The 18,483-nt window shown below is 38.0% G+C and overlaps 1 protein-coding gene across 8 annotated transcripts in view; it reads right to left on the bottom strand.

Annotated features, from left to right (window-relative positions):
• RASSF6 (Ras association domain family member 6) overlaps positions 1-17,360 on the bottom strand; it is a 51,465-nt gene extending 34,105 nt beyond the window's left edge. For 2 of the 8 annotated variants that reach the window (XM_036927540.2, XM_036927535.2), the window contains exons 1-3: positions 17,169-17,359; positions 12,762-12,822; positions 5,286-5,384 (exon numbers count right to left, since the gene is read on the bottom strand). Coding sequence is in view for 3 of the 8 variants with exons in the window: in XM_036927535.2 (XP_036783430.1) it covers positions 5,286-5,350 (65 nt within the window). In the remaining 5 variants the exon portion in view is untranslated. Of the gene's footprint in view, positions 1-5,285; positions 5,385-12,761; positions 12,869-17,168 lie in introns of all 8 variants that reach the window. The other 6 variants (XM_036927537.2, XM_036927538.2, XM_036927539.2 and 3 more) reach the window with 6 other exon arrangements.
• Positions 17,361-18,483: the final 1,123 nt, after the last annotated feature.

An 18,483-nucleotide genomic window follows, 5' to 3' on the forward strand; every position in this document is an offset into this window, starting at 1 on the left:
GGGAAATTTCTAGGCTCAGGGAAATCTCATCTGGTAGTAAGACATTAATGCTATATTGCTTACTGTGCTGTTAATATTGAGCCATCTTATTTTATTGATCATATGAGCTCATGAAATACATAGACGATGAAATTTGCTGAAACCAAAATTTCTATTATGCAGATTCTATTTTCCTATCAATTGCTGCTATTTGCATGTATTTCTGTGCAGGAAAATAACAATCCCGCGTACTGCATAAAATAAAAAATTAATAGGTTGGTAATTTCTGTCTTGTTTGCTGGAACAATGCCTAGTACCAAATGGGAGCTGAATAATTACTTGTGAAATCAATGAGTGTAGGAGTTTGCCAGATTTGTGACATGTAGGTGATCTGTGGCATTATTATGATTTCTGGTGACTCTGTAAAGATTTCCTCCGGCTCCAAGATTTTGTTTATTTCAGGTAGTCAAAAGTTCCAAATTTTAATCTTTTCCTTCTCTGAGCAGTGGTTCTTAGACTTCAGTGTGCATCAGAATCGCCTGATTAGTTCTGCGGCAGAGCCCGGCATCTGCATCGTTAACAGGCATCTGATTGGGAGGTAGGTGGCTCATGCTCCACATTTTGAGAAATGCTATTGTTAGGTCTGGTTTTTGTGTAAATGCTACACTAGTTTAACATCTGGAGCTCCAATTAATACATGGATACTACATGGATACTAGGATTAATACATTAATACATGGAAAAGGGATTTGGATTGTAGAAGATAAACTGTAAGTCCTCAATTCAGTCAATTCAAAATATGACACAAAAGTAGGGTCACTAGAATCACAGACCCTTTGGAAATATCCTCCCCAAACCAGATGGTTTCAGTGTGACATATTTTACTGCAGGACAATTATACAATGGGAATGCATATAGGTCTCAAATTTTGGAATTTTTTTTCTCTTCTTATATTCCTGATGATTAGAAAGTATTTTAAAAATATTTTCAGAGATTAAAAAAAGATTACAAGTGCTGACTTTAAGGCATTTTGTAGCAAAGTGATTAATACATTCTGGCTGAGGGCTATAGATGTTTGTTCAAACTAATTATTCAAGTACTGCTTTCATAATTTTGGTTGTCATTCAATATTTTTCTAATTGACTCCTCTTTAAGTAAATTTTTGTTCATCCTGAGCAATAATGTTTGCAAAATCAAAGATTTCATGTGCTGTTGTATTTTTCTAATATTTTCCATTAGAGTTCAAATAAAGAACAATTATCTATGTTTCACCTAAAATCATCTCCTATACCAAAGTCATCCAGGCACACGTCCTCCCCTTCCCTCCCAGGAAACAGGATGCAAAAGATGCTTAGTCTTATCCTCAAAAGGGTTTACATTCCACCTCGGGGGACCAAGCATTTGTCATGAGACAGTAAAGACAGGCCAGAAGGCCTGACGCTGTTGGTGAGAGAGAAAACTCGTCAAACCTTTTTAGAAAGCTAATCTGAATCAATAACATGAGATTTACTTGTATACTTTGAGCCAGTAATTCCACTTCTGTCAACTAACTCTTGTCTATTCAGAAAATTGGAGCCATCTTGAAAGTCAAAATTAGAGGACTGATTATGACATTTCTATATCATTGAATGCTACAATTAAAGTCATTAAAGTCATCTCTAGGAAGTTTTAAAAAATGCTTTGGGGAAATATTTGTAATATAATGCCAAGTGTGTAAAACAAGATACAGCATGATCTCAATTATGTAAAATGGAATTTTTACAAGATAGGGACTATAACAAAATTAAACAGTGTATTTTTTTTCTGGGTAGATTATGGATAATTTTTGTTCTTTTGATGTATATGTTTCTATATTTTCTCAGATTTTATACTTATGTACTAGATATATACAATATAATAACTTATCAAAATAATCATACTTTCACAATTAGGATATAAATATTTTAAAAGAACAAATACACAAGTACTTAACACAGGCTAATTAAACCCTTAAGCAGTTCAGGGAGGATTTCATAGGAAAAGTAAGGAGCTGAGACTTGAAAATGACAAAAAATTAAAAAGGAAACAAAAGTTGACTTGGTAAGTACCAGTGCACAGAACAGGTATCTGCTCCAGTGGGGAGTCTTGATGAGCAAAAGAACGGAATGCGGTGACTCAGGATGTGAAGGTGCCCCTGGCTGGCCATGGCTACCCATGAAACCGACGTGGATCACCTTAGAACAGAACTAGGTGCTCTATGAAGGTGGAAGGAAGCTGTTCTAGGGACACTGAGGGTTCAAGGACCAGGAGGAACCTAGACAATGAAGAGAAACACACGTGGACAGGCGGTGGGGTTAGGAAGAGTAGGCACACCTCTGAGGGCAGACGAATCCGGGAGGGGACAGGAGCCTCTCCGTGACTTTTGTCTTGAGGTTTTTGTTGGGGAAGGGAGGTCCCAGTTCACGGAGATGCCAGTGAGTGCAGACAGGGGACTGTGGGTTGCTGTGTGGGTTCCTGGTGCCTGCTCAGTGTCTAAAGGTTTGAGTGGCAAGTCCTTGCTTTCTCGGGAATCCAGGGGGTAAAGAGCTGCTGGGTCACGGCTGACGAAAACTAAGGAAAACAGCCGTAACCTCAGACTGAGAGGTAGGCAGGACTAGTGCAGCAATGTGCGGGCAGGGGCAGACGGGGACCATGACTTCATGAGCTGACCTGAGCCATGCAGGGTTCAATCACAGGAAAGTATGTTTGCAGGCTCATACGCTCGTCTCTGAAACTGTGCAGTTTTTCTTCTCTGAGCTTCCTAGTGTGGTGAATTGTTTTCCTGGTTGGTTAAACCTACACTGCACAGCAAGTATATGTGCCCAAAAGAACACTGGTGTAGACCCAGGGCCACTGTCTATGGTGACACCTGGCTTCCCTTGGTAATTGTCTCTGGGAGGAGGCAGAAGGGGTAGGGGGACCTTTCTGGGGTTGTACTGGGCTCTAACCCTGTTTTTCCCCTTCGGTCACTTTGGTGAGCCTCTTTTACTCACAGTCTCTCCCGACTACTCTGTTATCTTTCTACCTTGAAACTCAATTATCTCCTGCTTTCCTTGCAGATCACTCACATCCTTTCCTCACCTTTGTCCTCATCTGTTTTCTCTGCCTAAACTGCCATCTTTCAGGTCCTGTCAGCAATGCCTACTCTCTTACCATGTCCATCTCTCACCCCTCTCTAGGACCTTTCTGTCCCTTTTACCTTTTCTTTTATACGGATGCCACCTTCTGCAACCTTCATTGTCAGTAACCTGAACTTAATATGTTTAAAAAATAAATTTCTCAGTCCTTCATTTCAATTTCCCATCACCCCAGCTTCCCTCTTCTCCTTGTATCACTGCAGTTAAGTTGACATCGAAAGTGGTGTCATATGTATACATATACACACACATATACATACATATATATATATATACCTGCTATATTACCTGCTAGATAACTGCTTTTACTCTCTGTTCAGTCCCATATTCATTTTGCCCACTTTTCACTCAAAGCACTTCTGCTTTGCCTTCTTATTTTCTAGTTTCCTATTTCATTTCACTCTTTCTTAACCTTGGGTCTTGAATCTTCTCTCTTTATGCTTATTCCCTTGGTGATCTTACTCAATTTTAAATGTAACATTTCCAGCGCTGCACTCTGATCTCACACCCCAAAACTGCTCTTCCTGGAGCCTTTATAATATTAGAAGATTTAAACTCCCTTCTTCTAGACCAAAACCCTTGGAATCATCCTTAATTATTCTCTTTCTTTCATACTGCACATCTAATCCCTTAGGAATTCTATTGCTTCTTCCTTCAAAATATACCCAGAATCCAACCATTTTCTTTTCTACCCCCACTGCTGGCACCTTCGTCCAAGGCGCCATCATCTTTACCCTGGACTATCAGGTCCTTAATAGTTTCTCTGCTTCCATTCATCCCCTCTTCAGTCTCCTCTTAACACAGCAGCAGCCTGATCCCGTCATTCATGTACTCGATACCCTTCAATGGTGTCTTATCTCATATGTAGGAAGGACAAAGCCTCACAGTAGCCTATGAGACTCTGGCCCTGTCCTGTCTCTGACCTCAACTTCTACTGTCCTTCCTCCTTTGCTTCCCACGCTGGCTTCCTCCAACCTTCCAGGCGTGCACCTGCCTCAGGGCTATGAAAGCACTGTCTCCATTGCCAGGAGTGCTCCCAGCCAGGCACCTGCACAGCTTGCTTGCTCACCCATCTGGTTTTAACCCTAACGCTCCTCCTCACTGAGGCTTTCCCTAGACATCAAAATCATAACAGCCTTGCTCTCTACCACACTATGCAATACTCCCTTTCCTGCTTTATTTTTATTCTTCATACCTTTCAGCATTGAATAGTGTATATTGTTATTCATTTATGGTACATATTGGCCCTATCCCTCTTTTAGGAGGCAACCCCATGAGGATCCATTGCTGAATGCTCACAGTCTGAAGGAGTACCTGTCCCCAGGGGAGAGAAGTTAATAAGCATTTGAGGAAGGAATAAATGGATTCATTGTCTTTTACTTCATGTGTTCTTCCTACTTCCTGTATTCCATGCTTATCCTCCAGCTGTGGCTTTAATTCCAATCTGACCCTAATTGCTCCCTCTGCTTTCCTATTGCCCAGTCCTGCGGCATTTATAGCCACTTCCTTCTATGATTTATTTGACTTTGTTTCTCTCCCTGGAAGACCTGGGCCAGGTCCCAGGATCACTTGGCTTTTCTCTTCCCATTCCACCATCTCCTCCTTGGCTTCTGCTCTAGTCCAGCCAGGTTCAGTTGTCTTCTTCACTCAGTTTTTGAATTCCTTCTTTATTATTCCCAAATCAATGTAAGATGCTATTTGCTGTGCATAAGAAAATAGCTGGGGGTGTCAGTCACTTACTGCATAACCTAATATCAAAAGGGAAAGAGTAAAGATGAAGTGTGCCCTGAGAAACAAGGGCAGGAGAGGAGAGGACAGGAAAGCTTGTTTGGGGCCCTGGGATAATTCTTTGGATATATTATTTATGAGGAGTCTTAGGTCCTTTACTTAACGCTGCCCCTGAGAATTGTGCCAACTATTGAAATAGAAATTTAGCTTTTAGTAAAATTAGATCACTAATTGTAAAATATCAGTGATGATTCCATGAAAAGCTATGGTTTAACAAGCAGTCTTTAGGAACATATTTATTCAACTTTTTATTCAGTGTCTCAGCTGGAGATTCACATTATTGATCATGTGGATAACATATCACGCTTATAATCCACAAATGACTGGCGAGTGGAATAGCATCTAATACAGGCAAACATTTACCCAGTGATGAATGTCCTCTCATTGATGAAGATCCAAGAAGAGCACTGATGAGCCATTGTGGTCATCTTTTTCCCCTTTCTGAGATCACCTGAGGATGCCCTAAAACATTAGCATAAAGTTAATGGTATGTTCCTGTGACACATTCATAAATTAGTTCTGACTTAAATTGGTGTTTTTGTGTGTGTGTGTGTGTGTGTCCCTAGTGTGTACAAGTATTTTGGGTGAGTTTTTGAATAGTGTTTCATGTATGGGCATGAAGGTTGGGTTGGGAGAGGATGGAAAGAGAAGGATATTCTTTTACCATATGCCATATGGATATATTCTGCATGTGAACCATTTTAGAGATACTATCTCATTTAATCCCAGTGAGATATGTGTGTTATCACCTCTTTTTCAAATACTCAATAAGTAGTGGAACAGATAATTTGACACAAGCAAGGTCTTCAAGGCCTCTACTTTTTTCTTTTCACCAACATGTATTTTTTTACAGTTTGTGAAAGGTTATACAGATTGAAATATTTTTATTTTCTATAAATTGGCCAATTCTAATATTCTTTTCAAAGATTTTTTTTTCTATGTCTAAGGGAATTAATATTGAGGATAAGGGACATGTTCTCTAAAACTGTCAATTGTAAGAAAATAATAGCTCAGAGTTTTAACTACAACTCACTTTGGGGGAGTTTCTAAATGGCATTTTCTAAACCTCCTTTCCATGATTGTTCACAAAATAATTTGTTTTGGGAACAAATAATAATGTGCTGTTTCTTCGCCTCATCTTTACCCCTTATATAGGTTTAATATATTTGGGCATTTTCCTCTGTTCTTTTTACTTAATATGTGCTTTTGGGAAAAATCCATTTTATTTCTCTTGATATGGTTCCCCATTTTAAATCGAAAACTATATTCTTCGTATTATTTAGAGAAAATAAGGAAGAGGAGCATATCATTTAATTTTGACAATACCTAAAGAAATATGATAAAGGGGGCATGTGAAGAAATACTAAATGAAGAAATACAAAAATATATAATTTGATATACGGTCTTCTCTTTGGTAATCAATTTGAGAGATTGGTATTCGTGGGATAGTGAGAGTGAGAGAGAAAGGCAGACAGTGGTAGAGCAATATTTCTAAGAAAGTACAATATAAACCACAATGTTGGCACCTGATAAATACTAATGATTTGTAAGTTTGTAAGAGAAATCTTGGATCAAAGTAGTGCTGATAATCACTTTACAGTTGATGGTTGTATTAGTTATGCTTCTGGTAATGACTGTTTCTAGTATGTTTAAATTTGCTGTAACTCCTGTTATAAAGAATCCCATTTCTGAATTTTTAGTTAGCATTTAATTTGGAATAGACTCTAAGGATTTTCTTCATTTTTCAATTTATCCACAGTTCTAATAACTGCTAGGTTTTAGTGATTTATGTTATCCTCCTGTCCCATTGCTCTAGAAATGCACAGATGTTCTTGTTCTTGGGGTTTTGAAGCTGCTATTTCCTAATGCAGAGCTTGCTTTTTATTGAGAAATATAAAATGGTAAAAGAGAAGCCACATGAGGAATTCTGCCTGGCTAGAATAATGTTTCTGAAACCTTGCTGGCTTTATATTTTATAGTAGTATTTCCATAAATTTATGAAAAATAATTCAGATGTTTTGTTGATACCATAGTTTTAAATAAAATTTCTAGAGACTTGTGGGAAAAAAAATCCAGTTTTAAACTACTGTATACTTAGCAGCTCAGTGTTATATTCTTTAAGAAGATATTACATTCCCAAAGGCTTCCAGGATCCTCAAAAGAATCATTTTGCAGTCACTGAAATTTTTTTTGGCAATATAGCTAAAGTAGCGAAGAAATCCTAGGATACTGTTTGGAGATGTGCCGAAGACAGGAGAATGTACTACATAACCTGAAAAACTACAGAATCAGTGGCCCAAGGCAAGGAAGGATCGGCCAGTTTGGTAAGTATGTTTTTGGATTATTTCTGGAGTCTTCTCTTGTATGATTCTGTGCAAGGAACATATTCCTTTTATGACAGCACCTCAGTTCCAACTGGCTGAAACTTCCGTTAGTTCTGCAACACAATTTTAAATTTCCAGGCAGTTAAAATCAAACTCTGACTCACAGGGTTGATTAAGTGTGATGTAACCTCCTTCAAGTCTCCTTCAGGCTCTAGAAACTATGGTCAGACATGAATAATATCTTCCTTTATGTCTTCATATAAATGGCATGAGGTTGTGACCAGAGATTTTAAGTATAATATTTTCTAGTCATTTCATTTTGAAAAAAAGTGAAATATTTGATTACCATTGCTTCAAGCCTATAGAATTATAGGGGATATAGCCAGAAAAGAAAAGTAGGCTAGAAAGAAAAGTGGAATTTTTTATTTTGAAAAAGAGGGAAAGGAACTTCCTCTTTTTCCTTCCAAATCAGGTTATTTTGGTTGGGGTGAGGTGTGTGGAGGATATTTCATGTCCTCTTTCTCTAAGAGAATATCAGTACTCCCCCACCTCCACCAAAAAAAAGGAGAAAAGAAAAAATGAAGAGAAAAGTTATTCTCACAAAATCCCTGATACATTATTCCTTATAGGCCATTGTTAGTTTGAAGTTACATAATCTATTTGAAAGTATATCTCTCCAGGCACTTGTAACAGTCTCTAAGCTGAATGCTTGACTAGTTTTCTTTTACGCTGTTTATGCCTTTTATGCCATACTGACATTCACACCATCATCTTGCTCACAAACCCTCCTGAGATCTCATTCCTATCAAAAACAGCCCAAGTCAGGCTTTCAACAATTCCACCCAAACCTACCTTTTCAAACTCATAATTATTTGTTTAACACTAGGCCTCCTGGTCTTGGGAAACTTACACCACTGAGTCTCTTCTTATTACTTCCCTTACATATGAGGACTCTGCCACCACAGGTCCAGATTTCTGCTTCCTTCTAGTCCCTGCAGAAGCAGGACCTTATCAAGTCTCCCCATAGTCTGTTACTGACACTGCTATGATGCCACTTTCTGCTTTCCACCTGTTTGTCATTATTGCCTTATATCCTTTTCTACTCATATCCTCTTGCTCAAAGGATGATGCTCCTCTAGTTGGGAATGCCATCCTCTTTGATGGCACATCACTGGGAGGGGGTCTCATGGAAGACTCATGCCAGAAGGAACAGCAGCTTAGCCAACAAGGCAAGTTAAGTCTGTAGGTCATCAGTTACATGGGTATTTCAGGCTGGCTCTGAGCAATGACACAGCATGCTCTATGAGCCCAGCAGATCCCAGTTACTCATTGACAGGAGTCAGTCTGGGCTGTTTGGTCACATATCCTTTACTCTTGCTTCTAAAAATCAGAGTTCTGCCTATAGCTTTTGTCATTCTAATCACCCACATAAAGGGTTATTTGATGCCACCCAATGAGATTCTCCTCTCTGTCCAAACACCACTTTCTCCCTCCTGGATTCAGATTATTACATCTATTCTTTTAATTTTCCTAGTACCTCTCCTCCCACATTCCAATGGCCTATTTCTCACCAAATGGTTCATTGCTTCTCATTTTCTCTACCTTTCAGCAGCATTTGACAAGGTTGATTGTTTCTTCCTTTTGAAACACTTTTTTTTCCTTGAGGCTTTTAAGACAGCAGAAACCACAACAACCTTGCCTTATTTTCTTGCCATCTCACAGGCCTCAACATATTAATATACTCTACTGATTTCACTCATAATCAGGAAATGCTGGCTTGTTTCAGCAGTTTGTCCTCAGCCATCCTCTCTTTGCTATCTATACTTTCTTCCATGGATGCCAATCCATTCCAGCAGAGCTCCAGACTATCCCACTACCTACTTAATCTCTACTTGGAAGGCTAACAGGCATCTCAAAGACAACATAGTCAAAACAGAACCATTGACTTTCTCCCATACTCCAGAATTCCCTCCTCCATAATTCTTTTCCATCTACCCAATTAGGCACCAAAACTAAGACTCAGTCTTCAATCTGAAAGTAAGTTGTATTGATGGTACCCAAAACATATAACCTGAACTCAAAAGCTTCTATTTCCAATGTTACCACTTTGAACCAAGCCACTGTCTCCATTTTTCTGGATTACAGCATCAGTTTCATGACTGGCTGCCCTACATCCATAGTGTAACCAGAATCCACATTCTCTAGAATGATAATTTAAAGATCAAATCAGATTTTGCCAATCCATGATTAAACCTTGAAAAGACTTCCAAGAATGAACCAGAATAAAATATATCCTCCTTATGATTACCCAGAGGTCCTATCAATCTCTTCAGTATTTACTCCTTTCATTATTTTCCTCACTGAGTACACTTCATCCACACTGGCCTTATTTCTGGTTTTCAGAATACAATCATATTCTGTATTGTAAGAATACAATAACTGAAATGAGAAATAGAAGGGAGGGAGTGAATAGTAGACTACCAGAAGTAGAGGAAACAATCAGTGAGATGGAAAATAGAGAACAGGAAAACAACCAAGCTGAGGAACAGAAAGAAAAAAGAATTTCAAAAAATAAGAAGCTAAGTGAGCTGTGTGACAACTACAAACAAAACAATATTTACACAATAGTGGTACCAGAAGGAGAAGAGAGAGACAAAGTAGTAGAAAGTCTCTTTGAAGAACTAATAGCTAAAAAATTCCCCAATCTGGGGAGGGAAACAGAGACCCAGGTCCCGGCAGTACAGAGAGCACCTAACAAAAGGAATCCCAGGAAGACAATGCCAAGACCTACAGTAATTAAAATGGCAAAGAGTAAAGATAAAGAGAGAATCTTAAAAGCAACAAGAGAGGCAGACAGTTACATATAAGGGAAACTCCATAAGTTTATCAGTAGATTTCCCAGAAGAAACTTTATAGGCCAGATGAGAAGCATGAAATAGTTAATATATTGAAAGGGAAGAACCTACAACCCAGCAAGGTTATCACTCAGAATTTAAGGAGAGAGTAAAAGTTTATCAGATAAACACAGTTCACAAGAATGCACCACCACTAAACTGGTGTTACAGGATATTTTAAAGGAATTTGGTAGATGGAAACATTTCTTAAGCCTAAATATCTTTCATCATTGAAAATAAACCTATAGTAAAGGTAGTAGACCAATTACTTATTAAGCAAATACGAAGTTAAAAAAAAGCCACAAAAGAAGTAAAATCAACTATACAGAAAATCAGTCAAGGAATATGTAAAAGATGTAGATTATGACATTTTATACACAAAGTGTGAAGGAGGAAGAAGAATAAGAAAGCAGTACTTTTAGGCTGTGTTTGAAATAGAGCAACCATCAACTTTTTGTAAACTGTTATACATCTAGGAAACTATGAGCTTTATGGTAACCACAACCATAAAGCCTATAATAGGTACACAAAATAGTTACAAAATGAAAAAAAAGAAATCCAAGCATAACACTAAAGAAAACCATCAAATAATGAGAAGAGTATAGAGGAAGAAAGGCACAGAGAGGAATTACAAAAACAACCAGAAAACAATTAATAAAATGGCAATAAATACATACCCATCAGTAACTACCTTAAATGTAAAAGGCCTAAATAAACCAATCAAAACACATAGGTGGCAGAACAGACAAATAGACAAGCCCCATCTATATTCTGTCTACAAGAGATTCATTTCAGATCTAAGGACGGAAAGTGAAAGGATGGAAAAACATATTTCATGCAAATAAAAGGGAGAAAAAAGCAGGAGCAGTAGAATTTGTATCAGACAAAACAGACTTTGAAACAAAGAAAACAAGAGACAAAGAAGGACATTGCATAATGATAAAGGGGTCAGTCCAACAAGAAGATATAACAATTGTAAATATCTATATACCCAACATAGGAGCTGCTAAATATTTAAAACAAATACTAACAGAATTAAAAGGGGAAACAGCAAAACAATCATATTAGGAGATTTTAACACCCCACTAACATTAATGGACAGATCAACCAGACAGAAAATAAATAAGGAAACAAAGGCACTGAAGTCACATTAGACCAGATGGATTTAACAGATATACACAGAACGTTCCACCCAAAGCAGCAGGATACACATTTTTCTCAAGTGCACATGGAACATTCTCCAGAATAGATCACATATTAGGACACAAAAAGTGCCTCAATGAAATCCAAAAGACTGAAATTGTATCTAACATCTTTTCAGATCACAATAATATGAAACTAGAAATAAATTATACCTGATGAACACAGATGCAAAAATCCTCAATACAATATTAGCAAATCGAATTCAAAGCTCCATCGAAAGGATCATTCATCATAACTAAATGAGATTTACTTCAGGGATGCAAGGATGGCACAATATTTGTAAATAAATCAATGTGATAATACCACATTAATAAAAGAAAGGATAAAAACCATACGGTCATCTCAATAGGTGCTCAATAAGCATTTGACAAAATTCAACATCCATTCATGATAAAAAACCTCAGTAAAATATATTTCAACATAATAAAGGTCATATACTCAAACCTACAGCTAACATCATACTCAAAGGCAAAAAGCTAGAAGTTTTTCCTGTAAGATCAGGAACAAGACAAGGATGCCCACTCCTACCACTTTTATTCAACATAGCACTGCAAATGACATGATATGGTTCCATATACTATATATAGAAAACCCTAATGACTTCACCAAAAAATACAGAATTAATAACTGGATTCAGCAAAGTTGCAGGTTACAAAATCAATACACAGAAATCTGTTGCATTCCATATATTAACAATGAACTAGTAGAGAAATCAGGAAAACAATTCCATTTACAATTCCATCAAAAAGAATAAAATATCTAGGAATAAACCTAACCTAGAAGGTGAAAGACCTGTATTCTGAAAACCATAAGACATTGATGAAAGAAATTGAAGGAGACAAAAATGGAAAGCTATCCCATGCTTATGGATAGGAAGAATAGCCATCCTGCTCAAAGCAATTTACAGATGCAATGCAATTCCTATCAAAATACCAATGATCATAGCAATTTAAACACTGGCAGGCAGGTTCCTTGTGAATATCTTCTAAATTATAAAGACTTGGCAGACTTCATGGTCTAAGCTAGTTTCCTTAAAAGGCTTAAGAGGAGGATAATAGGGGCCATGATTAGCAGAGATGGAGAGAATTTATGAGAAAAGGAAAATTTTAGGTCTAGGAGCCTAAAGGTTTGCTTTGGATGTTCACAACCATTTGGTAGAACATAAACTATAACTTGAGGAGGAAGGTAGTTGTTACAAATCTATGTACTTTACTGGGAGGGTGAATCATACAGGGCTCTTGGGTCCTGGGGCTAGAGCTTATTTATTTAGATTGTATATCAAATAAGATTACTTATTTAATAGGTTTGGTCATTTATTTTTTTATTTTGTGCAGCAGAATGGAGCCCCAGATAAGGAATTTAGATAACAATTAAATCCTGGAGAAACAAATAGTCCCGGAAGTATGTAGGTGGCTCACCTGGGGAGGGAGGAGACGAGGAAGGCAGGGTCTGTCGGATCAGGCAGGAGATAGCAGGATCCTGAGAAGGCGGAGTGAGACCAACAGTGTGTGGACGACTTGGCGACCTGAGAGCACCAGAGAGCATTCGCGGTTCGCCTACCCCTGCTCTGTACCCTGCCTCAGTGTGGGCTTGCTGGGACTGGCCAGTCACCAAAACGAGGCCAGAAGATAGGAGGTGAATCCAAGCCCCAATTAACTCAAATGGACCAGTCATTTAGAGTAACTTCTGGTGTCCAAGGATGGATTAAGTAAATGGCTACTTGTTTAAAAGTGGAAAACTTGGCTATCTCCTTTGTATAGTCAACATTTATTTCATGAATTCCTTCTTTGGGCCGGCTCCTATGTTAACCTACATAAAAGAAGTATAGCCTCTATCTAAAGTGGCAACCCCTTATTCCTGAGGCCAGTGGGACGTCAAAATGGTCATTATTCTACAATGAGCTAAAAAAAAAAAAAATACACGTGCTAACTTCCCTAGAGTCCCCAGCCAAAGAGAATTTCTCTTGCCTCTAAACTTTCACAGCAAATTATTTACAGCTTTTTAATTACTTACTGCTTTCTTTAACTATACTTTATTTTACTTAATTTGACTATTAGTTCCTTCAGAACAGGGTGATTGCGTACTTCATTTTTGTATCTCCTAGAGTGAGTGTTTATATGGAAGTACATAGATGAAACACTTATAAGATAATGAATATATTTAATATATGGGAGGTACATTAAAATGTGAATAGTAAAATGAAAGCTATGAAATTATGAGTGATCATATTTTCTTCTTGATTTCACACACTTTCTAAATCATATATAAGGAACACACCTTACACAATATACACCATAAAAGTTACTAAAAAAAAAAAAGAACAGAAAGTAGCACATTGGTATGGCAAGTGCATATTTCAATCATGAAGTAAGATTAAATTAAGGGCTGCACATGGAGGGTTTTTTTTGTTTTTTTTAATTTTAATAACTGTTTTGGCCTGAAGAGGCAATGGAAAGTCACAAATATGTATTCAGTCCCAAATTAAGCTGTTTATTCTAAGCTCTGACCTGGAACCTTGAAGTTGAAAAGAGCAGATCTATATACAACTATATCACTTCAAGGAAATAAGAACATTTGTAGTTGTATCCATTATTCAATTCTTAGAAAACAGGAAGTCAATTAAACTATTGACTTGGTTTCTGGAAAACATTTGGCTCCATATATTTGCTAAAGAATGTGCCTCATTTGCAGAGATGGTCAAAGTTGAGAGTTGGAGTATAAAAGCTATCACTTTGAGTGATAATTGGCTGCAGTGAGGAAACGTCTGTTTTGGATACAAATAAAAATGTATTACAGTGCTTGAGTTTAAGACAAGACTAAACCGAATGTAGCCCAAATGACCAGACTTCTATGTGAGCGTGCCTTTGCCATCAGTCCCTGTGAAATCTAACTGGAGATGCCAAAACTTTATATTCCATTGCATATTTACACAGCACTGATGCCATGGCTGCATTCTCCCCAGAGTGCCCTCAGGGAGGTGAGGAAAGCAGGGCAGGAGGAGAAACAAGCTAGTTGTTCAGCCGCTTCAGGACTCAAGGCATCCTGCCACCCCTCAGTCCCGGAGGGAGCTACTCAGACTGCCAATGACATCTGGAAACGCTGCTGTGGTGCAGTCAAGGATTCTCTCCTTCATCTGTGTTTTCAAGAGGAAACTTTTTGGTCAATTTCACAAGGACCATGACATTTTTCCTATTTATTTGTTGGCTGCAGAAGAATCAGCACTCTGTCCTGTTGAACTCCATTTTTGAGGCTCTGGGACGAAGATGGAGAAGTAGTCTTCCAACTATCTCAGCACTAAGATAACTCTCTCACCCTTAAGAAGGACACAGGTGCATGTTCAACTACAGAAAACAGTAGTATTAGTGTGGGACTTGAGATGAAGTAATGAAGTGATGAATCACTATAGTTGATAGCTTTCAAAGACAGACTAATTCTTGCAACAGAACCTAACCTATTCTAACCCTTGACTTTAGTGTAGAGAGAATATTCAGAAATTCTTTCTCAGGGGTTATATTTTCAGTTAACTTAAACTTGAATATTTTAAAATCTAAACATTTATATGAAGCCCATGTATCTCTAACAATCTGAAATCCCTATCTGCATTGTAACTAGTGAGTCTGTACAAGTAAATTGACCGTTAGCATTAGATTTGTGTTTCCATGAAAGGTATAGGATGCTTCTTATTTAGGAAGTTAAAACAAGTATCAAATATGAAATTTTAAGTAACGTTAAAAAGACATGTTGCATATATGTTGTACTATTTTGAATACAATTAGAAATTAACTTTTTCTTAATCATTGTTCTCTCTTGATTGACTAAAACACTCAATAGTTTATCATAAAATGTTATATGCATGAGAAATAGTAGAAAAACTTATGTTTACTAAAATAGACTTGAACTAGGAAGACTTATACACAGCCATGTAGTTAAATAAATTAATCTCAAAGATGGTTAAGTAGATTTATCTCAAATGGGGCTAACTGTTCACTGTTTAGACATATGCCTATTAAGAAATATGAAATCAAATAACTTGGTTTCAGAAGTTCTAGAAATATCTGTTCAGCATGAAGGTATATTTCCTCTTTGAAAACTGCTTAGTAAACATTGGTATGATAATTCTTTTACATGGATTGGATTCTGTTATAAGATTTCAGCCAAATGACCCTAAATGTAATCAAACCCCAGAGGGCAACAACATAGTAAAATTCAGTTTGGTTGCCTTTAAAATTCAATCCACAATCCTCCAGTCAATATCCATTTATATCTACATTGGAGAATTTCAAGTCTACAGTTTGAAAAAAGGATGTATTAAAACGATAATATTAGGCTAGGATCAACTGCCAACCATTTAAGTGTTTTATATTAATAAAAAAAAAGATAAAATGTCATCAATGTATATGCCTTGCTAGTTGCAGTTGCAAAGTTTGTCCCTTCCTCAGAGTTATCAACATTAGTAAAACTAATAGCAACATAAACAAAAGTGACTCTTAAAGAAAATTTCATGAAGTAAGGTCATTTTCCTTTCATTTATGTTCAAGAAGTAAAAACCAACAAAGCAGTTACTCTTCTTTTGTGTTTCTTACCCATAAACAAAAATAAAATCTGTGTCACTTCAATACAAATGATACAATATGCACTGCAATATAAAGACACAGACCATATGGTCTAATTTCATCAAAGTTATCCAAGGGCAATCTCTCTTTAAAAACTCAAATGTTATGGGTTCCACAATATGGAACTGTGTGTAACTCTCCTACTATAGAATTATGTTTTCTTTCTAGAAATAGCAGAGTAACATAATTGTGACTTTTCCAAAGTGAAACTGATTGAGTAGCAAATAAGTTTGAATTTGGCACCACGTAAGCTGTTTGAAAAGCGGCAAGAATCTAGGTTATTCATTGCTATTCATAGAGTAATGCTTTCCCCACTTGCCATCTGCTCACCTGTCCTGGACCCACTTTCTGGAAACCAGTTCAGCTCTAGTACCCTCATAGTATCTGGTCTCCCCAGTTTAGCTTACCCTCCCTGGTGTAGCAAAACTGCTTATTTTTTAATGCTAACTGGAGGTACCATTTATAGAATGCTTGCTAAGTGTTTTCCCATCAAAGGCCTATATGATGCTTGTTTTACAGACGACAAACTTACGCTTGAATAGGTTAACCTGGTAAGGGACAGGAAGTGGCAAAGCCAGGGTTTGAATGTATGGCTTTCCTACTTCAGAATTTGTATCCTTAACACTTGGATTCCCATTTTATTATCTCTGGTTATTCTTTTATTGTTTAGTGAAGTCTTAAATATTAGAAATCCTTTTCAATTTTTTTTGGGGGGTGTTCCTGTCGCTTTGTGGAAACAAATAAGTTTAACTGAACCCTCAATTAAAAAGAACTTTCAAGTCTGTTTATTCAATACAACAGTGTAACCACACGAGTGCTCAGAGAAAGGGGATTTCATGCAGGGGTCTGATATCCTTCTGAGGGTGGAACAATTCCAGGTAAAGTGCTCCTTGAGCCATTTCCCTTGAGGAAAGGAAGGAGGGGCTCAGGGGTCACGCTCACTTCCAGGCCCTTTCCCCATTCCCCTCTTTCTTTTCCCCTCTCCCCGCAGCTTACCTTGGTCAGGAAAAGTACTCTGAAAATAATCCAAAGGAAAAGGCACGTCCAGGTTCCGGGCTGCTCTGATACGCGCATGCTCAGCCTGGCTGCCTATGAATTCTGCTTTCTCTTAACTTGCCCTCAACTTGACTCCAGGGAGGGGATGAGGAGGGTTCTTTTCCCTACCCCATTCTGCAGCTGTTCTTCATACTGTGAGCCCGAGGACCTTTTTACCTTAGATGTAGGGATGGACTTGTTCCGGAGAGTTTGCTCCCCTGGTCGGTCACAAACTGGTTTCAGAAAGTCAGGGCTCGCTCACCTGTGCGGAGGCGGGAGCCAGGTGCGGAGGAGCGGCAGGCAGGTACGGCTCTTTGCTGGGTGCTGCCGGGCTCAGCGCGCGGCAGGCCCCACCTCAGGATTATCAAACCCCAGGCGCAGTTAATTATTAGTCCTTTTTGCCACAGTAGCGAAGTGTTAGAAACCTGAGACACTCCCTGTGCCTCAGAGCATGTCGGGAGTGTTTGCTTTCTTAGAAGCAGCAGATAGGAGCGCTCCTTTGCTCCTTGACACACATCCTGAGAAGTGCCCTAACATTAACCACTGGGCTGGACAGATTCTGTTCTCTGCTCTCTGATCTATCCGGATTATAAAGGTCCCTCAGAAATGACGCCACCTAGGACTGAATGCCATTGTTTACATGTCTTTCCTTTTACAGTTTTCTCTTTGAATTAGAAATGTTTTTTCTTTTCCTGTTCTTCTGCCACCTCCTTTCCCTACCAGCAGCCCTTCACCTCGAGGCTCACTAGAACCATCTGTGTGACTTGCTGAAGTCCCTTACCTGTGGGCCTCAGCACCTGGGAGACTCTGATCTAATAGGTCTGAGGTGGACTGCAGGCACATGTGTTTTTTTAAGCTCCACAGAAGAATCTGGTGGACATCAAAGTTTGAAAACTATTGTAATAAACTATAAAGGAAGAAATGAATAATATTTAATTGTTACCTGCTGAACTGGATTTGGGGACTTTGCTCTTCCTCAATACCTCCAATTTCAAAAAGGGCACCAAAGGCTTAAGACCATTAGATGACAAATGCTGGGGAACGACAAAGTGCTTTTATTTACACACACACACACACACACACACACACACGCACACATTTAGTACATTGATCATTTAACTATTTCTCATGTTAAGCAACTATTGATAATTTTTTAAAAGGTTAGTTTACAAGTGTAAACCTTAGAGCTCTCAAGAGGAATTCAACTTAATTCCTACAATTAATTCAATAGGTCTAGTTGATTTCTGTTGGAGCATCCTTCAAGTTCAAATGTCAAATTCAGAAACTGACCATCATTCTAGATAAAAAGATTACCTGTTTGAGAGAGTATTTTAAGATTCTATATGTTCAAAAGGTTGGATGGTTCATCTGTTTAACTTGTGGTTTGTGGAGACAGAGAACAATCAGATTTATCATTTTGGGGGTTATTTTAATAAATGGACCGAAGCAGGCAGATGGGTTTATTGGCTCCCAACCTCCTGTGTGAGGACAT

Source organism: Manis pentadactyla, chromosome 5, assembly GCF_030020395.1.
Source record: "Manis pentadactyla isolate mManPen7 chromosome 5, mManPen7.hap1, whole genome shotgun sequence".
Classification (NCBI taxonomy): Eukaryota; Metazoa; Chordata; class Mammalia; order Pholidota; family Manidae; genus Manis; species Manis pentadactyla.